This window comes from Acipenser ruthenus, chromosome 15 (assembly GCF_902713425.1).
Source record: "Acipenser ruthenus chromosome 15, fAciRut3.2 maternal haplotype, whole genome shotgun sequence".
NCBI classification, from domain to species: Eukaryota; Metazoa; Chordata; class Actinopteri; order Acipenseriformes; family Acipenseridae; genus Acipenser; species Acipenser ruthenus.
Genome location: NC_081203.1, coordinates 23,814,786 through 23,837,427, shown reverse-complemented (window position 1 = coordinate 23,837,427; position 22,642 = coordinate 23,814,786). Strand labels below are relative to the sequence as shown.

Sequence of the window (22,642 nt, the reverse complement as noted above, 5' to 3'; positions counted from 1 at the left end):
TCCAGTCTATAATCAATAAAATTGTGCCAAACCAGCATTTCAGCCTAAAAACCTCTGGTCTTCAGTGTCTTCTTGCTCTCCAGCCCCTCTGCTCCTGTCACAATCCGTTATCTTGCAGAATATATGTTTTTATTCTTATAAAGTATTGTGAAAATCAAATATTTAATTTAAAGTAATATTAAATACATACAATACATTTTATGTAACACATACTGTGGTTTTATTGGTTACACTGATGGATTATTATGGTGAGTTTGCATGTTCTACTATGTATTCATGTGAAACAACTGTTTTCAAATTATTTTGCGTAGTTTTATAAACATTACCCAAAATGTAGGTTCAATTAGCTCTGAAGTGAGGCAGGAGACAAATAATACATTTTCTGCATCATCAGGGAACAACATTAAATTGACGTAACAACACAAAAACGGGCACTCCTAATGGCATATCATCTGGAAAGTTTGTTTAAAAACTTCTCTGGGGCAAAATGTTCCCACAGGAATGGGAGAAATTCGGTTTGCTTAGAACAAAGGAAATGCGGTACAGTAGCTGTTAAATCTGAGGCCTGGGAACCAGTTGGTCTTGTTGCTGGATTGCATGTCACCGTGTCTGAAGCTGAAGGGGGAAAGTGAATCCACCTCCTTGTGCTTAAGCATGTCTATAATTCTGATTAAATGTAGGAAATACCCCAACAGTGATACTGGATATCACTCTGAACCTAGACTTTTCAAGTACCAGAGGTTTTTCTTGCAGCACATTTGAGATCCTTTGAATCGTACATTTAATTTGAAAATGGTCACTGATCCCCTACACCACCCAGCGATGCCGAATGAGTGGAAAAGCCTGCATAGAAGCACAGTCATTTTATAATAGTGGTGCACATTAATGCTTCCTTTTCTTCTGTGCTATCTGATTGGCCCAGTTTTCACACATGGTCTAAATTGCTGAAGTTCACATTTCCTCGCAGAGGATTTATAAACACAGTTCATAAAGGCAGGCTGGCAAGGCATATGGGGATCATTTGTATAATTGGACTCCACATCGTACAGGGGTATTACTGTATCAAAACAGCAGAGATCCAAAGCGTACTATTAGCTAATTGGCCAGAATATTTTACAAATGAAAGGAGCTTCCACCACATAGCCTTCCTAAAGCTCTTGTTTGTGTACAAGACCCCCAAATGTTAAAATAAATGAAGGGCTAATCCCAGACTGCTGTTTATTTCTGAATGCCCTTTACCTCTCCCCCCCTCCTCCCCCTCTCAGCAGCTTTTTTAAATTGAGGCTAGCATGCAGCTATAACTGAAATCACTGCACTGAGAAACTCCCAGCTTTACCTTGTTCACAATCTACATCCTGGTGTTGCTAGCACACGTTCGTGCTTGCACAATGCTTAACAATTTATCAGTGCGCTATTCCCAATCCTCTGGCACTTTATTGAGGTAACTTGGGTATACAGTATATATAAATGAGTATGCTGTTCCATCTAAAAAGATACCTAACCCACGAAAAAAAAAAAAATGTCACTATCAATTAGTTATACTGTATCTGTAAGGTCTAGATTATATTTAGATGGTTGTATATGAGGTTTTTATTACTTAATAAGAGTTTCAGATTAATTTTATCATGTCTTTACATCTTGTGCCATTAGCATCTTTCGTAACATACAGTCCCATTCACTCAACTTCCTCAGATCATATGTCTAGGATTTGAAATGTTTTTGTAAGTCTAGGTTTTCTACCACATATTACCAGAGTGCTGTCTTCAAAAGGCACCCAACCCTTTTCAATACAAACATTAGCATTTGACTGTTTGACAAAAAGCTAACCAGGGTTTGTATTGCTGGACATTAGGATGAGGATGTTGTGGATTAAATGTAAATAAGGAATAAGGATAAGGCAACTTGATAGTGTTTGGTACTTTTCATGAAGACCACAGACTTGGATCACAAATGCAGGATCACATTTCTATTGATATAGTACATCCCTTTTAGTTTGCATATACACAATTCAATGTTTAACTATATGCAACATGATTTGACTAATTCTCAGAGCAATAATATGATACAACAGACAGACATCGATGCTGATAAGGATTTTCTCAACCAAGTAAAACACCCTATTTTTGGATTAAAGTCCCTTCTCTTGGGGACTTTAGTCAATAACTGTTTTTCATAATTAAATCATAAAAAAATAAATAAATTAAAAATTAAAAAGGTATCTTATCCTGGCAACTGAAATGAATAATTTATTTGTGAGGGACCAAAACTTTGAAAGCGTAATTTTGTCATGTATTGTTATGTGGTTTATATTATAATAATATAATGACCCGAATATTGTATATAATAGCAATATCTGTCTCTTGGTGAATTAGATAATTTAAAAGGATAAACATAACTAAATCTGGGAATTCATTCATAACGTACTTATAGCAGTATTAAGAGTAACTGTCATCTTTCTACCTCGCTGTTCTCTTCACACAATGCACTGTTATTGTAACCAACACATACAACAGCTGCTACCAGTATAAGGTATAGCCACATTATGCAGGTCATTCCAGAAGAAAAGCATTGCCATGAGATTTTTCTGATTTACTGCTATATACTGGTTAAACAGCTTATCAGGTCACAGTATTCACAGCATCCGGACTGATTAATAGCTGTGTGCTTTGTATATCATATGCCTCTTTGTAGTTTCACTGCTGTTGCAAAAAACAGCTCTAACTCTCTTCTACCTCTAGTTGCAATCCCCCAAAATGAAATCTGAGTCTGTTTCTAATTAGTTTAGATAATGCTCTTGGTTTATATATATATATATATATATATATATATATATATATATATAGACACACACACACACACACACACACACACACACACACACACACACACACACACACACACATGATCCTAAAATTTCCACTTAACACAGCTTTGTTTAAAAGTCAGACCTTTTTAATCTATAATTTGAACCTTTTGGTCTTTTTTTGTCTGTTTATAATTTACAAACGGTACAGGTAAGAACAAGATTCCGGAGGCTCTCATTACTATAACATCTTTTTTTTAGAATATCTCTTTCTCTGTAGAGTATGTGCATAGGTAGGACACTGAAATCATAACCACAGAATTGTGTAGGCTCTGCATTTGACTGCACATGTGTGCAAAAATTAACCAGGTCCTTTATTATTATTATTATTATTATTATTATTATTATTATTATTATTATTATTATTATTATTATTATTATTATTATTAAGCATTGTGGCATAATTACTAGGCTTCAATATGAAATTACTGCAAAAAGTCTCAAACTTAAAAACCTACAGAAAAATGTATTATGTTAATGAGAAATCTGAATTTTAAAAGCAGAGACAAAGACAATGTTTTATGAACAGAGACAAAGACAATGTCCAAAATATTTGTTTATTCAGCTTAGGTTCTTAAAAAAAAAAAAAAAAAACATACCTGAAAGGCTGGGAACATGTTCTTGACGTTGAAGTAGAACCCAAAGTAGATCATGTTGAACACACCATGACGACCCAGGGTAGAGGTCAGCCCCTTGTTGAGGCCTTGCAGGCCAAACCCGTTGGTGCTGATTATGTGCCGTGCCTGGCCAAACGTTGAGGGTTGCTGAAGAAGACAGCATGAAAAAAAAAACAACCTAAAAACTGTACCGTCACAGGGGTACTGATACAATTGTCTATCTAAAGCACAGTGCTTTCACCATTATTTACAATTCAGTTCAGGGTTTTATTATTAACCTAACCACAATAACAAAATAAAGCCTACTTTTTCTTTTAATGTAGGAATTCAGGGCATTAACAAGTGAAGCTTCCCCTTTCCCAATCTGTTAAATTTAACAAAACAGCTAAATACAATGCAGTGGTGACAGAGGTTAGAGTAGAGTGGTCTAGTGGTTGAAGCAGACTAGCTGCGGGGGACTAGAGAAGGTAGGTCCATGGTGCAGGGTCAAGAATGTAGAGGGAAGGCAGTGTGTGGTTTTGTGTCTGAATCTGGGGACAGGTAGCCAGAACTTCCCAAATCCACTCCCATTCTGTAATACTATATAATCCAACATGACCTTGTGTATGTGTATATGAACCTTAATAATGAATCTTGAGGGGGACTGGGCATTATTTCTAAACAGAATTTGAGGATTTATATAGTTGAATGTAAATAACTCTCTAAATATTGTTTGGCGTGGCATACTAAATATTCACTCATGTTTGTATAAAATTTCACCTGATATGGACAAAGAAAACTTTGACGGTATTCAGATTTGAAATGTGCCCTATTCATGTTTTAACATTTTAACAGCAGTAAATGAACGTCATAAGTACAGCTGTCATAGAGGGATTAATGAGCAGCCCTAGGCAATATCTGAGTCATTGATTGAACTTCAGTGACGTACAAATGAGACAATAAATGTAACAGTGAAGGCTGTAGAGACTAAAACGTATTGGTACTGGGAAAAATGTTTTACCTCTGCAAATGCATTCCGATTCGCTTGTAGACTGACTTTGACAACTTCAAAGGGATTGACGACCACTGCTTCCGTCAGGCCTGCTCCTAATCCGGCGATTGAAAGGGCCTAAAAACATAAGAGTGGACAAAAAGTCCAAGCACATTTTTTACAAAATAGATCACCTTTTGGGTGACCATGGGTTCAATCCTTCAGCCAGCTGTTAAAATCAATTATCTGACCTCTAATTAGCAATATTATCACCTCCCCGACCCCCTTCCATAATTAACTTAAAATTGGAATCTGCAGATTTCTTAAAGACAATGCTGCTACTTCCTGGCACTCAATCACTCCATGTGTTGTAGTTCAAACTCACTCCTGTGTTCAAGCTGCAATCAGATGTGACCTGCAGCAAATGTACCAGGATGCAGCAGTTCATCTAATGTATTGTACAGTATTTGAAAGATTTGCATATGCTGAATTAAGGGAACAACCAAAAGATTCTGAGCACAATAAAACGGGGACCAGCAATAATGTTAATAAAGCTATTAAGAGGATATAAAACTGATTGTAAAAGCTAGGTAACTCTCCTTTAAGCATTTTATGAGGGCCATTTTACTCAGCTCATTTAGTGTGCGGGTATCTTCAAGCAACTGCAGTGCAGCTACAAACTAAAATGCTATTGCATCCCTTTGTTGTTAAATTGGCGAAGGAGAGCAAAGCCACCACATTCCTAATATGTTGCCATTGACATGAGCTATGCTGAGGAGGAAGGTCCTTTTATTTTTGAACCAGGTTGTGTGGTCATCATCCCAGGTTATCTTGGGGTTTGTAAAGACACACCTTTAATCCAATTTATCAATAAGATTTACCAATGGATATTGCAACTCAAGAGATTAATTCCTGCGGTCGCAGCTGATTTTGTTGCCAAACTGACATGATGTTTCCCAGAGCACCCGTCTTTTAAGATGATCTAAAATCTGTCCTTTATTCTTAACTGTAACCCTGTAGGCAGAGCTTGGAGCTTACATTTCCCCATTCTCAAAAATCCTTCATCCCTCAAAGTCTGTGCCTTTTTAAAGGGATTTCTGGTGGGAAAGATTCATGGAGGTTTGGTTCCCACAGATGGTGGGAATACACCACATTAGGACCACGTTCTCTTTGGAGATTAATATGTAAAACACTTGATACAAAAAAACAAACCAAAATAATTAAATGCAAGTACCGGATACTGTGCTGGGACAATTCTACCTGTTTCAGATAAATTGTAGCACTTTCATTATGACCAATATGGGTTTCATTTGGATTGTTATTTGTGCTGACTGGTCCCTATCATTATAAATCACAGGAATCAAATTTTGTCAAAGCCCTTAATAATGATAATTACTGCTCAACAACCTTTGTAAAAAAACAAAAAAAACAAAACAAAAAAAAAAACATTGTGAATCTTTCTTCATTATTAGAAGATTTGATTAAAATGTTGCACAGAATTAAGAATTCTTAAGAATTTAATCTATTTAGGAGTGACTAATAAATCACATGATGCGTGACATTATCTCATGACTCATAGTATTATACAATGGTATGCAATATGTCAAAGTGATAGCTAGTAATGTTTTTACAATGATATTAAGACAAGAATAGCACAGTAATTTATCAATGTCACCAACACCAAAAACCTGAGATGAATTACGGACAGATACAGTACTTTATGTGTTGTAGTAACATGTAAACGACTTGATGAAATTCACCAGCTTTTCCGGTTTCTGACATTCCTATTACTGTGGTATATCGCTCAAAGTTTTTCACTGTTGCATTGTTTTCATGAAGTTCTTTTTCCTGCCTCCTCAAAAATCTAAATAAATTGAAATTTGGACGTAATTTTGATCTGCTGGTTTTACTAGTTGATTGTTCTGTTCTGAAGCTTATACTGTACAGCTATGGACAAAAGTTTTGCATCACCCTATTGAATGAACTTATTTTGCTTCATAAAGTCGAACGAAACCTGTTGAATAATGTTACACTAACATAATGAATTATATACTGCTTTGTTGTTTTCCATATACTTAATGATAAACTGACAAAAAATTGAAAAATGTGACAAAATCTAACATAAAATACTGTTGTACTAGTATGGCTTCCAGTAGACTCTTGCGATACCATTTTGTAGTTTTTTTTTTTTAATTATGTCTCAATCCTAATATTCCAGGTGATGCAAAACTATTACTACAACAACAACAACAACAACAACAACAACAACAACAATAATAAAATAAAAACAAAAACTTAATTCACAAACTATTATTATATACATTATAAATGTTTCTGAACATATGTATAACCTTTATTTGTGAAAATCAGTTTAATCTGCTATCCAGTTACTACCTTCATAAAGCAGCTACTGGGCCGTGCAGCTTCTGGTGTTGTTTGTACAGAAAAGAAAGGTTTGGCATCAACGGTGTTTGTTACTTACCAAGCCAGGATGTAACGAGGTGAAACTCAATATCTTCTTGTATTGTTCAAAGGTGAAGAACTAGAAAAGGAAGCAAGAATGAATTAACTGTCAGTTGCAGGAAATGTATTCCGTATCCCAGGTTAGCTTATACACCTTGAGCAAACAGGCCTCCCAGATCCCTTGTCTAAGTAAGACACATAGGATAAGTGAGAATCACTAATGCAAACCGTGTGCTTTATTTCTAGTTTAAAAAAACAAACGTTGGTGAAGATGGTAGATATGTAATATTGTCCAAGAAAAAAAAAAAAGTCATCCAATCAGAACGCTTTTTTTCATCTCTCTGCAATTTTGTTAATTTGAAGGTCATTTTTTTTACTTTGCATCCATATTTTAATGTGCCATCTTTAAACAACTCCATTCTTCAGTATGTTCTTTAGTGTGATGAGATGTGATGAATCTAAAAAGTAGTGATGGGCACCAATATCGATATTTTGATATGATATAGATAATCATTTCCATATTGTGATATCGTGATATCGTAAGATTTAAAAAATTAGAATTCTCGTACGCTCGCTAATACTGCTAAAAATACAAACGCAGTATAAATCAAGTTTATTGTATATAAGATAAGATACAATAAATCCTATACATACCAATCATCGTCAGTCTCGTAGACAAATATACACCACACACAAGTATTATTCAACCATTTTATTCCATTGATTGGTGTTTAGGTATCGAACGCTATTTGCATGCTGCATTAAGTTTGGCACTATTGGGCATCCGTAAAGTGTTGCTGGTGTCATAATTTATCCATCACCAAGGTTTAAATGTCAACTTATGGTATTATAAACGTGATGTACTTTGTAGACATCAAAATAGTATAAAAACACATCTCAAAATAATGCAAAAATCCAGCATGACATACTTAATACTTTTAGAGGTGTCGTGAGTCAGCATTTAATATGCAGAGCAGCTTAAGATTTAATTACTTCTGCCCTGTGTGTATTTTGTGTTTTACGTTGTATGTGGTGTGTTTTATTATTATTATTATTATTATTATTATTATTATTATTATTATTATTATTATTATTATTATTTATTTCTTAGCAGGCGCCCTTATTCAGGGCAACTTACAATCGTAAGCAAATACCTTTCAAGTATCACAGTACAAGTAATAATACAATTAAGAGCAAGATACATTTATGTTGTCAGTTATATGTGGATATAGTGGTGCATGGGATATAAATGGGTCTGTGTAGCACGAGTGATTTCAAATATATAGTTGTATTTTAGGCACAGGGATTGCACAATCACTTCACATGCAGATAAAATGTGTATTAATATGTGAGCACGGGGAGTGCACAAATTAGTTCATGTGCTGGGATTCAAGTGAATAATTAATTAGTAATTAAATCCCAGCACAGCTGTATAAATAGTTGCAGAATTCACTCACTTGGGGTTGTGTGTTCGTGAGTGGAGAACAGGTGTGGAGAGGAGATTAAAATAATAAGTAAAAAAATAACAAGAACAAACGCTACTCATGTGAGAGGACTCGCACGATACTTGTTTAGGGTTTGTCCACCGTTTGTTTGACTGTCTGTTCGTTTGGCCATTGTGCCCTTTATTTTCAGTGTTTTGTTTTCTGTTTAAACCTTTTATTTGCAATAAACCGAAATCACCATTTCACCTTGCAGTACTGTGTGTTTCTTCCGGGTCTGACGTCAAAACTACAAGCCATCCTGTGAGACCCTTACATTTCACACAGGTGCCTTTTTTATAAGAAACAATACTCGATTTCAAGTACTACAGAGCTTTATGTTTTTTTTTTTTTTTTTTTTTTTAACTGGTGTCATTTGCTTTTCTTTGTTTCATAGTACAGTAGCATTTGTGTGATTTTGCAGAGATGATGGTAACAACGATTATTCACTGACTAAGAATGGGTAAACAAGTACTGTATCTTCAGATATATATATAAAAAAAAAACTCCCCAGCCTTGTAAACCAATATTGGACTATAACAAAGTAAAACACACAAAGGGCTGCATGAAGGCAAATACCTGTGCCCCTTTCTTTGTTTGGGCACTCAATACTGTCATTACTAATGATTCTATTTCAATTCTTAACTGTGTTATATTGTCCTCCGAAAGCAGGACTGTAAGCCTAATATTTACTTTGTGTGCTGGGTGTCTGTGGGTTGCACTAATTCAGTACGTTTTTTCAAATTGTTTATTGTTTTATAGTCTATTGTATAGTTCGATTTTCACGTCCAGCATTTTTCTTTTTTGTTTGTTTTTTATACAGTCTGTCAAATACAAGAATTCCTAAGGCTAATTGAAATATATAATTTTATGTCATTATGTATGTAGGTAGCCAAAAACTGCATGAGAAAAGTGAAAAGGTGTAAATAATGACTTGAGCATTGTGTTGATTTATGCTTACAGTATATTTAGATACAGACATTTCTGAAAGAATCAACATGTATAGCCAGTTTTTAATACATAAACCTGAAAATAGAAAACATTTCACTTGTACTTTGATAAGCAAATGAAAATATCTACCAACCTCCCGACAAGCTCCACTTTAGAACAGTGAGTCAGGTTTTAGTAAACCATCATTCATGCAATCTGATCCAACATGGGCCATTTTTTTATTTGGCCATGGTACACAACAGGCATGGCCTGATTCTCAATGGCCATGTTTGCACTTATATGCTGGTCTGGCCAATAGTTGCAATGTCACACACACTCCTACCATAATGCTTGGTATGAATATATATATATATATATATATATATATATATATATATATATATATATATATATATATATAATTTGCTGATGTGACTTGACTGCACTTCTAAGCCTCTTACAAGGATTTCAATATGGCAAGTTTTTTCAAAGTTTAATACATAATAAAATACATGTGTTTACCTTGACAGCTCTTTTCGGGGTCTCTGCCAGGATCGGAGGGAGGATCCCCTTGTAGAAGCCAAGTATCCTGAAAAGAAAGGGCAGGGGTTTCCTTAATGAGAGGCACAAAATCATCAACTCCAGCTTGGTTTATTTAAAGAGATTAAAGATTGTTTGCTTCCTCCACCCCTACTTGAATTCCAACAGTAGAAAAGCATTGTGCTTGGGAGAGGTGGATTCATTAAAATAGCTAGAAAGTTAGATAAGGTCTAGGCTATCCCCAACTACCTATATATATATATATATATATATATATATATATATATATATATATATATATATATATCACTGTATCTATTTATCTGCCTATGAATTTAAAATGTTAAAAGGTGTCAATCAATAGAATAAGGTTTGGTGAGGAAGTTTAATTTGAGTTTTCCAACAATATTAAACCACTTTCCCATCTGCCACTGGGACTGACTTGAAAGCGATTTGAAATCAGGACTTCATTTCCATCAGTAGCAGATCAAGATCCAATTGATTTCAGTTGGGACTCTGTCAGCCCTAGCAGGTTTTATGGTGGAATGAAACAAATAATATGTAGGCATAACAGAAGACTGGGATTACATTACACTGTCAAATACTGGAGGTTGGGGAATTATTTTATAAATAGCAATTATAAAGAAAATTGACATCATGGTAGTTGAGGACATTTTGCACAATGTCTGGAATGCGTTTAGCTCAAACAACCTTTTTATGTTTGCCTTCATGTAGTCAAGAGTTCTTGAACATTTAGTGTACACGGTAGTCTAATGTGATCTAAAGGTGTAGTTTAAAGGTGTAAGATCAGGTAACTTCACAGGACCTCTACAACCTTCCCAATGGCCAGTATCTGTGCTATTTAAGTCATCATTGTTTCTTTTTACTGTGTGCAGCTTTTCCCTTAGTGACCAGTAAAAGCAACACAGCAGGAAATAAAACATGCTGCATTTCACTACTACACACATATCTCCATCAGATCTCTTAGATGGGATTATACAGTGTTATAATGCACTACCTGCCAACTACTGTTCTGGTGGAAAATAACAAGACCAAATTGTGTGTTAGTCTGGCCACTTTATTAGGACCTGTCCACCCGATTGGATTTGGCATTGCCCTAAATTAGAGATGCAAATTAAGTCGACCATGTGATGTTACATGTGATCTCTGCAGCACAATAAATCTGCAGTAGTTTATCTAAGTACTCAAATGACGATGATGACCCCATGCCAGAATTGTGCGGAAATGGTTTTGAAGAGCATTAAACAATGCATTGGTGGCCAACCTGATATAAGATACAAGTCCTACTGCAATAAAGTGGCCGGGCAGAACATGTTTATTATTAGCTCTTAAGGGATTTTTTGAACACTGTATTTACAGCATTAGTTTTAAAAGAAAATTTAAAAAAAAATTCTAAATTAAACCCACATGTTAAGTAATTGCAGAATATATATTGGTATATAGAGAGATTTATTTTCCTTTTTGGACTATCCATAAATCCAAACCAATAATGGAATTGCTATGTGCTCAAGTTACTTGTTTACCTGCTGTTATACAATTCTAAAGTGTGTTTTTTTTTTTTTCTACAGTCTACCAGTTTGTCAGAACAGGTACAACAGGTAACTTGCCACTTTAAACACAGGCAACACCCACCACTGACAGATTAAAACAAACAGAGAAGGGGAATGTTTTCTGTAGGTAGCTTTCAGTTTTTAACACAACTGTAACAGAGATTATGCTATTAAAAAATATACAAGTATATAGGAGTGTTTTTGTGATGTACCTGTGGCCCAGTGTACATCATAGAACACAGGGACTGCAAGTCAAATGTCAAAACTCTTTATACAGACACTCCGGCAATTTCAACCTAGTGTTAACTTAAACGTACCAATAAGGCAGATACCATACACCTCAAGATGTGCAATATGCTTTATTTACTATTGTTGAGTAAGAAAACAAACCTAAACCAGGGGGCAATTCTGGTACAATTAGCTTTTAAAAATTGGTAACATTGAAAGTATATCGGGAGCATAAAAAACACTTTGTACAGAATTGATTTACAAAACACGATAGATAGAACACAAAATAGATAGTTATATCAATAATCTCTCCATTCATTTAGGTTTGTTTAACTCAGGGAATGCACACCATCACGGTTAGCATACACAATAACAGAACATGAATGCTAGAACTGAAAGTATATGTTGATTAAATACATCTTGTGTTTCTATAAATGCACACAGGCCACTGCTCAACTGCCACTTAAGGAATAAAACTTCTGTATACCTTAATGGGGTCAGTTTAGAAGCTAAAAGAGGCTGTACATAGAAGACGTCTGTAAGCCATTTGAACAACCAAGAAAAATGATTCAGAGAGACTACAGTGGACGACTAGGAGATGTGAATTGTCAGTTTTTCTAGTCTGTTTCTAGCATCCATTTAGGGAAATATATTCAGCACCTGCTTGGACTTAGATACGCTCAATGTACCGTATCTTGGCGTTTGAAAATATACCAATGTCCTGAACCACTGTGCTGAGCAAATACTGCAGCTGGTCATATATCAAATTATATAGGATTTCCTTTACTAATTTGCCTTTCAAGACTCACGAGATAAACCAATGCAGCTATTACTAGAGGTTTACATATACTGACTCTCTTTCTTACATGTCATCCACAGACACCCTATCCCCTCGCTGTGTACACTGTATTTGTTATTTTGTGGCCAGACGTTTCTGTCATTTAGATCTTTAAATGTAGGCGATAACTACAATTGTACAAAGACATAATAAAATCCAAGACTTTTGCACAAGCGACAGAGATAATTGTCTGCAATAACTCAATGCATCCTGAAGTTATACAGTAGCTATCAAATGGCAAGGTATTTGATCTTTCCTTTTATTGATGCTGTATTTTCATTAAAAAAAAAGTCAGCTATATGTTGCTCCAGCTCAGAATTAGTTACACGTCTTTGTTGATTGGGCTCTTTAATAATGTAAGGGATACATTTAGCAAGGTGTTTACTGCCAAGGGCAATGGGTACCCTTGTTTGTTGAAATGAAGATCACATTGTTACTAAACGAGTAACACACACCCAAGTCACACTTTTGAGTTCTTAAGATCCTTTTCACTCTAACCTTTTTTCTTTGAGCCTCCATAATATTTTCACTACTGAGAATGTTTCCCACAAAATATTTATTTTTTGTCTCAACAACTGGACTTTTCAGCTGGTAAGCAATTGCTGATGTGGAGCTTGCAAGAGGTGCATGTGTGGGCATCTGCAATAGTTCTGAGAATTATTCAAATGGAAAACAACACCTTATCTATTCAAATGATGTCAGGACAGCAGCATAATGTTTCAATCCAGTCCTATTGACGTTGCTCTATTTGCACATGGTTAGCCAGCCACAAAAACCGACCAGACATGTGCTATCAACCTTCCCAAGAAGACAATACACATGTATAGTAAGCCTGGTGGACATGAGTGCATTAGACAGGCTGTGTGTTATAAATACAAAACAATATATGAATAGTATTATTTACTAAATTCTTGGATTGTAACTATTGCCCTCTGCCATCACACAGTTGATATTTAAAAATACAAAAAAAACAAAAAAAGAAAAAGGATTGTTCTCTGACATCACATCCCAGCTTGTGATATGCTTCTGTGGAATATATATATATATATATATATATATATATATATATATATATATATATATATATATATATATGAAAGGTTTATTAAAACAGATATTGACAGGAGTATTCAAATTACTGTAGGTCAAGCTGGCACCTTTCAAGATGTTTTGTTTGGCAAGATTTTTTCACTTTCCAGTTTCTGTTAAAGTTTTTTTTTCATTACCCATTCAAAAAGTTGACTAAGACTACTTGATGTATTCAACTTGTAAAAACCACAAGATAATACTGTTGGACAGAGGGCTTTGGATAAAAAGTTTCACAATATATTTTTTTTCATGTATAGACCTGATTGACTCAACGGAATCATTGTTTCTATTTTGAGTTGTCACAGACCATTTCCTTTTCTTGAAAATCTATTCTGTGACCTAGAATGAACTAAATGTCTATTTAAACTCCAATTCACATTCAATCAATAATATGCCCTTGGGTTACTTTCTCTACCTCTTGGCCTTGTTTTTTGTTGTGTAATCAAAGTCGACGTTACTAAAAGAGTGTAGTAAGATATAGAACACAGAAGGCAGTCCGAAAAAAACCAAAAACTGTTCAGGTAGCAAAAAATCCAATGCATAATTCACTAAATGAATTAAGTGTCTCACGTCATTAGAGTTTAGTTTAAACTTTTAGAGAATAGCTAAACGATTAGTAGTAGCAGTAAACTAAACTGAAGAATATACTGAATACATCATACACCTCGTCCACAACAAACACCCTGTGTATAACATGACTGCTACACTCTTCTGTATAATGTACACAGCCCTATGAAAAGCACCATACAGTAATCCCTTGCTAAACAGGACATGTTCGGAGACAGACAAGTTGTCCGAAATAACAAGGTGTCGTTTTTTTTTTTTAAACCACGATTTATTAAGAAACTTGTATCTGTTGTTCCGTTTATTTTTGTCTGACTCCTGCCTTTGGTGTCAGTATAACAGGCGTATATTTTTTGGAGTGTGTCTCTTTGGATCATACAATTAAACACTAAATTGGTTATTACTGGTGGGACATACGTTGTGTCAGGCATATACAAATGTATAGCATAACAGTGTCTGTATTAGCAAGGGAGTATTGTATTATATTATATAGAACACATTGGGCCTGATGTTTTTAGATACAACTATAAATAATACAAAATCAGGTAACCCAGAAGGTTTATTTAGTGACTCAAATGTCTGCTTAAGGTATCTGTTAAAAGCATTTTGTTGTACCTTCAGTACCTTAATAAATATAGCCCTGACACCCAAGTATAAAACACATAGAATTTCATTAAAAAAATTGTAAGAGTTCCGATTACACTGAAGACTACAGTGAACGTTTACACTTGACAGGCCTACAATGCTTTATATTTTGTATTTTTATAATTTGCATAAAAATGCATAAAAAACAGTTCTGCTTTTTACAAAAATCAAGCTTCCTTCTTACTTACTTTATTGAGCTGTATGATCTGTATACAATACTGGCAACAGTGTGGAGTTGTCTTTGAGCTTCAAGTTCTAACGTAATAATCACACTTAAGTGAGCATTCTAAACTAAGTCGTGATTTGGGTAGATATTGAAACTGCAGTGGCATTTGGGAATGAAAGTCGGGACAACATTTTGTATATCAAAAATGCAATGAACTTTCATTTAGTTTTTCTTCCCAATACACAACACTGTGTTTCCTACAGCTGGTCAGCAGCACACATCAACAGCCAACCACGTCCTGTCTAACTCTAATGCGCAGCAGTGTGGAGTAGTGGTTAGGGCTCTGGACTCTTGACCGGAGGGTCATGGGTTCAATCCCCGGTGGGGACACTGCTGCTGTACCCTTGAGCAAGGTACTTTACCTAGATTGCTCCAGTAAAAACCCAACTGTATAAATGGGCAATTGTATGTAAAAAATAATGTGATATCTTGTAAGTCGCCCTGGATAAGGGCGTCTGCTAAGAAATAAATTATTATTATTAACTCTACCCCTACTAACCAAGGGGCTCCCCCTATATCCTGTCCCCCATCCCATTGAGAGTGACCTACTTCCCAAATTAAAGCTTTCAACACCCAGAGCGACCATCGCACACCTGTAGCATGTCATGTACTCCCAACCCACTTTCTTTGTGCTGCCTCAGACAAAGCTAAGGGGGGCATTACTGCTTGATACCTGGCTGGGTCACCTCTCTAGCAACCCCAACCCTGGTCCCCTCAAAGCTTGGTCACACAACAATATTTATGTTTCAGTTCTGATGATGATGGAAACTGTGATCCAGCCGAGTGTGTTCATCTTTCCTTCCTCCAAAGTAGCATCAACATTTAATCCCCGCCCAGTGTGGGTGGGTCTTTTTACATTTTCTGGAACTGTTTCGTATATTGGGTACATACTAGGGCCTTTGTTTCATATGTGTGCATTTTGTATTATGTTTTTTATTTTCTTAGGTTATTTAACAATACCACCAATCTACATCGAACACAACATCGACCATATACTGGGTGTATTTACCAGGGTAATGTCATCTTCCAAACCCCCACTTAAATCAATGGGGTAAAGTGATTATAAACAAGAACAATACATTAGTTAAGATTAGTGTGATATTTCAAACTCGTACCGTGTATCTTTAAAGGGCAAACATCCTGACCAACACAGCATATGTATCGTTTATGGCAGGGAGCACTTTAGCAACCCATTCCTTAGATAAATGGTGGAGTTCCATATCATTGATCTCACAAGCAGTGAATTTTTGCTAAATTAATAAAATCTATTATTTTGGGGGAAATGTATTTCATATGAGAAACTCCCAAATGGGAAACAGACAAGTACAGAAAACGGCACGTACAACACTGCGCTATCTTTTCAAATCTTTGCTGATGATGCAACCCGTGTTGACTTTTTTTTTTATTCAAAATATGACATTCAGTACTCTGCATTGTTGGCTCAATGCCAATGCCAGTGCAGTATCTATCAACTCACAGAATTCTACCTTAAGGTTATGCTATAAATCCAAGAGATAAGAATTCATCACCCCTATGACTTGGCCCTTCTATTACATGAGTAATCACATTCTTTAGCAGCAATGCACATCTTCTCTGTAACTCTGTGATATTACATCAAGTAAATATTTCAGTACAGTGATATTTTTAGATATATGCTTTGTATATAATTTTTTCTTTGTCCTGCAGGGTAACTACTACTGTATGCCATTTAGATTTAGTGAAATATACCCAAAGCAACATTAGCATTAGCAACATAATACACTGGAATACTTCAGTAAAGCACAGTGCCCACCAGAACCAAACAGCCCCACCACAGCTATAAATTCATACAGCCCCGCCACGGCTGTAAATTCAAAATTAGAGTATGATGAAAAAGTTGATGACCGTGTGTGGCAAAGTGCCCCGCCCCTGTGTGCATTTGTGTGTTCTGTGTTGTGTATATGCGTGCGTATGTTAATGTTGGTGTATAGATTGGTACACGGGATATAAACGGGTCTGTGTTTCACGTGTGTTTAAAGTGTATAATTATATTTAGGCACGAGGATGGCACATTACTTCACGTGCAGATAAAATGTGTATAATGTGTGGCACGGGGTTGCACGTAATGAATTCACGTGCTGGGATTCAAGTGAGTAATTAATTAGTAATTGAATCCCAGCACAACAGTATATATAGATGCACAGTTTCACTCAGTCGGGGTTGGGTGTTCGGAAGAGGAGAACGGGTGAGAGAGAGAGGAGAGTTAAAATCATTAGAAAGATAGTAAAGATAAGTGTTTGTTCTCACCGTGTTTGTTTGTCTCCGTGCACCGTTTGTTAAGTGTTTAGTCGTTTTGTCTGTCTGTTTATTTTGGCGTCAAGTGCCGTGTCCAGTGTTTTTGTCTGTTTACAACCCTTTTATTTGTTAATAAACGCTGAGTGCAGCCATTGCACTCAGCTCATCACAACCACTGTCTCTGTATTCCTTCCTGCTTCCGGTCTGACGCCACCCACTCTGGCCGTCTTTGTGACACCGTGACATATGTCAAGAGTATGTACAGAATCTTATAGAATAAGAATTAGCAATGGAATGTTTAATCACAATTTGAGTGACATACAGGTGGATGGATTTAACTTAAGCTAAATAATGTTAATACCAAGGGCAGCAGTGTGGATTAGTGGTTAGGGCTCTGGGCTCTAGACTCTTGACTGGAGGGTCATGGGTTCAATCCCAGGTGGGGGGACACTGCTGCAGTACCCTTGAGCAAGGTACTTTACCTAGATTGCTCCAGTAAAAACCCAACTGTATAAATGGGTAATTGTATGTAAAAATAATGTGATATCTTGTAACAATTGTAAGTCACCCTGGATAATGGCGTCTGCTAAGAAATAAATAAAAAATAATAGTGTCTGCTAAGAAAGAAAGAAAGAAAGAAATAATAATAATAATAATAATAATGTCATGATAAGTTATGTGTCAAATGATTATGCTGTTCTGTTTGTGGTAGAATTTGGGTGGAGGCCTCATTTTGTAATACATCTACTTAGAGAAGGGCCTCATAGTAACTATTTTCTAATAGTGTGCACACAAGGCCAATTCTGAAATGTATTTTGTTATTTGAATACAGTAATCCGTCGCATATCCAACTGCGGTGGGACCAGAGTAAGGGCGGATATGTAAAAAGGCGGATGAATGAATCCTGTTTTAAAATACCATTATACACAGCTATAACAATTACTATATTCACACAATTATTGTTTAGATTAGCCATGTGGAAGTGTGCATTCGCTGCTGAGTGACAGGCAGGCAATCAAGACAGAGGTTGAAGTTGATACGCCCCACAGGCGAACAGGATTTATTTACATATCAACACACTGAACAGCTCACGTGACGCTACCATCAATAGCAGCGGATGGAGCACATACAACGCAGTGTATGAAAACTTTGGTAGAATCTACAATATGTGAACTAATCTTCTCTGTTCAATAATAACCTAATGTTGCTGAAGAGCTTGATCATGGTGGATAAACGCTTAGGGCGGATATGTGACGGGTGGATATGCAACAGATTACTGTATATTATTAAATATAGTATATCGTCCCCACTTACTCTATTTAATGACTGAAAAACAGCAGTGGAAAGAAAGGTAATTACTATAGTCATCTCTAGTCTCACTGTGGGGTGTGCATGTATTCTCTTTATCGAGTGGCTCTTTGAAATGGAAACAACTTTAACAATCTAAAACGCAACAATTAAATCCAAACAGAGTCCCAGAATTTCACTGTGTGAACTTATCTGACAAAAAAAAAAATCATTGTGTATATATTATATATTTTTTTAATGTTATCAGTTTTTTTTTTATTTTCTCTTTGTTATTCCTTCTTCTTTAACCTTCTGGCCTTAGACCGTAATGTTTTTTTATTTCCCTGCCATAGGAAATATTTTCACCAGTGAACGCACCAGTGGCAACGAAGGAGCATGCTCAATAGAATTCCAATTAGCCTTACAAAGGCGCATTTCCTGTTTCAACAAACCATGTCTAGTGTGCCTGCTGTTTGCAACAGGTAAGGCTGCAAACAGCAGGGTTGTGGCTAAGGCTGGTGGCCCTACATGTTGCATTTGGGCCCCTGCTTCATCTGTGCCTTTTGAACCTCTTCTCATCATGCTCAAGTGGCCTCTCCCAACTCAACTCGCCTCCCACTGTACACTAAAACAGTACCATGTAGTCTTGCACTGAAAACTTCAAAATGAGAACATAACCTTTCTCCAAATATTTGAATGCATTGGTATCTGTCATTATAAGGTAGTATAAATAGTGTATAAAATGTAATGATTTATTTACCCACATATCATCCATGTTATTTAGTTTCCAATTCTTATATTGCTTCCTTTTTACATTACATCGCTGAAACGTATTTGTAAGAAGTTTAGGCTCTACTTGGTTCATAGAAATATATTCTCTGCTAAAAAACATTAAAACATGCTTCTAGGTAGTTCCTTGCAAGAGCTTTCTGGATCATCAATGTTAGACTAAAAGGTAAAGATTTAGACTAATTTCATCATTGGTCACCTTCTACATTTGTGCAAGCTTCCCTGCTGATAAGTGCATTGTGATGGGCTACTTGAGTTAATTTCTGCTGCTAACAAGATGCAAAACTGATATGTTTTTTTCATTACAGTGATACTTGCACAGGAAGGCGAGACGACTAATCAAATTAGTCTCAATCTTCTAACTTTACTGCTACCTGCAAAAAGCCATTATGGGGAACTATGTTTGAATGGTCAAATGATTTATCAAGGTCTTTAAAACAAAATGAAATCTGCACCATTTTTGATGACAGGAAAGACACTTGTAATGTTACAGGAACAGTTTTAATTTACATTTCAATGGTGCAAACTACATGTTGATGTAAATACCTTAATATATCTGTCTAAATGGTTCTTCAGTTATAGCCTATTCACACTACCTATATAATGCACCGTTATAATGGTTTGAAAACGTGAATGGCAAGCAGTGTTTCAACACACATTGATCGCAAATTATGTATGCATTTAGGTAGGGCATTAGTTGCAAATATTTATTTATCATAAACACTTAATGAAAGATTGATTTTCAATAAACCATAAACAGTAGATGTCAGGACATGTATATCTTGCTAGATAGGCAGAGCCTAATTGAATTAGTTCTCTTGGGTGTTTTACTGGGCTTTCTTTAGCTTCTAATAAACTAAATAGAAATTGAGCTCTTGTGCCAATAGGAGTGCAACCACAGTTGATTAGCACTAGCAAATTCACATGTGTAGATTGGGCAATTATTTCATCCAATTTTCAGTTCATAGAAAAAAAATCTCTAACTCTATGAACCTGCAAGCAAAATGTCAGGATAATCCAACTGATTGTATAGAAGTTATGAGTCACAAGCTTTCAAAGAAACATCCAAAGAAACAAACAAGAAAATAGATGAAGTCTATTTTCTTGTGCTGCACAGCTGTTTACACAGTTAATTCCCTGATCAGTTTAGCAAAATCAAATATTTACCTTAACAATAAGTATTTATCCATTCAATCAAATGTTGTGACTGCTTGATGTACTGATTTTGTATAATTCATTAGTATCTCTACTTAAACATAAGCAGTATATACAAACTTTACACTCTATTTAATGGCTTTGGAACAAGTTACAAAAACATAAAAATTATAGAACTTTGTTCCTTGACCCAGCCATATTTTGCAGTAGCTGGTCAGTAGTTACAGGAGACGACACAAGGCAGCATTTTTGAGGCCCTCTTTGAAAGAGAAACAGCCTGAAATTGTCCCCTTGGTGAGTGTCTTGTTGGATCCTGGATGCAGGTGTCCAAATATCTGTCTTTAAGCTCTGTACACCTGCACTGGTTACGCAGACTACTCAATCGATAGAGCGAGAGATTTGAATATGCTGTATTTGAATTTTGCTTTGATTTAAAAGTAAAATACACAGAGAGAAAAAAAACGGATGACTCCAACAAACTCACATTTACAATCCAAATTCGCTGTTCCTGTTAAAATATGAATTTTGAACGGAGTGAATGAACCTGTTGTTTTTTTTTTCTTGTTGATTTTCTGTCAGTGAACCGCTTACAAACTTACAGTCATGTCAGCTTCTAGACAACACACCTGTCTACCTGCAGATTCAAGTACAGCCTTGTGTGTGAAGGGGAAGAGACAATGTTTTCAAATCAAATAAAGATTCTCAATAAAGAACACATAAACAGAAATGAACAGCAGACATTTCTGTCAGTCACTTATAATACAGATGACATTGGTAATGTGTGCATGTATGTATGCATGTGTCTTTCACTGTATATAAGTATGTGAAATAAAGAAACTGCATGTAGTAGTTTATTACAATTTTAGCAACTTCATAATTTAACTTTAACATCTTCATAAAATACATTTGTGAAAAATCTGTCTACCTTGCTCCATTAACCACTGAAAAAAAATCTACATACTGTATATAATGTTCAATGGATGGCGTTTGAGCCATTAGTTGCTCATTGAGCTCTTTGATGTATCCTTCATCTGTAGTCTAATGCAGAAGCAACTCAAAATGCAGTCTTTTAATGTTGGGTTTTCCACATGCAACTTTATTGGGCAGAAAACAACTGGAATGGTACCCAAGAGTCTTTGGTAATATGTTTCAATAAGAACTCAAAGAACTTCCCTGGTAATCAGTATGCCTTTTTTTTTTTTTTTTTTTTTTTTTAAATCCAAAACGGTTAGACAGCTTTACATTTTATTCATTGCAATTTCAAAAAAGATTGCACCAATAAAGTGGATATTAATGTATGAAAGTAAACACCATTTCCATTCCGCTTTTAATCCAGAGAAAATTGTCATTGTTGTTTTCTCCAACCAGCACCCAACTGCTATGGAACCACAAAGGATTTGCCTGAACTTGGTTGTTGCGTTAATTGATGTCACAAAGATGCTAGGATGGTCCCTTGCTCGGCTGGTCAATTACAACCTGGCTGCGTGAGCATCTCAAAGAAGTAAGGCCGAAGGCAGCTTGTTCTGATTCCACTTACAGGGTTATTTTGTTAAAAGACAGAATGGGACAGTTTACATTTTTAAAACCAATTTTATACCTTTGCACAGCATGGACCCAGAACTGAATAAAACCGTGTCTGTTTGTTGTTTCTCCAGAGACACGCATTATGTTACCAACAAATAATCTTCTCTTCCATTAACTCTCTTTGGGGAACAGCAGTCTCCCGATTAATGAACATAAAGTCCCAAAACACTAACAATAAACCATTATACTTAAGACTTGCTGTGGCTTTACAGAGATTAAAACAAGAGCTCCTTGACTGATGTGAAGCTTCAAAGAGGATGTAGTGGCTCTTCTAACACATCTATAGTCTAGTATAGGATGGTCTATACATCTTACTTTTAAGCCAAGATATATATCTACTGTGAAATAAAAGTAACTTTGAACTGATTAATAATAAGAGAAAGAGTGATAAATAGGTTGAAGTCTTTAGTGAAACCAATTTTTTGAATATTCATTACTATATTAAAAGTCTACAACACAACTTGCATTTTTATATATTTGTAAAATGTTCATGTGGGGGAAATATATACTTTTTTGTATAAACAAACA

General features: G+C 35.6%; 1 protein-coding gene across 6 annotated transcripts in view; it reads right to left on the bottom strand.

The window, feature by feature from the left end:
• LOC117422130 (mitochondrial 2-oxodicarboxylate carrier-like) overlaps positions 1–22,642 on the bottom strand; it is a 181,085-nt gene that overhangs the window by 8,483 nt on the left and 149,960 nt on the right. For all 6 annotated transcript variants that reach the window (XR_009307393.1, XR_009307392.1, XM_058987511.1 and 3 more), the window contains 4 exons: positions 9,847–9,913; positions 6,933–6,992; positions 4,481–4,588; positions 3,463–3,627 (listed from right to left, as the gene is read on the bottom strand). Coding sequence is in view for 4 of the 6 variants with exons in the window: in XM_058987511.1 (XP_058843494.1) it covers positions 3,463–3,627; positions 4,481–4,588; positions 6,933–6,992; positions 9,847–9,913 (400 nt within the window). In the remaining 2 variants the exon portion in view is untranslated. The remainder of the gene's footprint in view (positions 1–3,462; positions 3,628–4,480; positions 4,589–6,932; positions 6,993–9,846; positions 9,914–22,642) is intronic.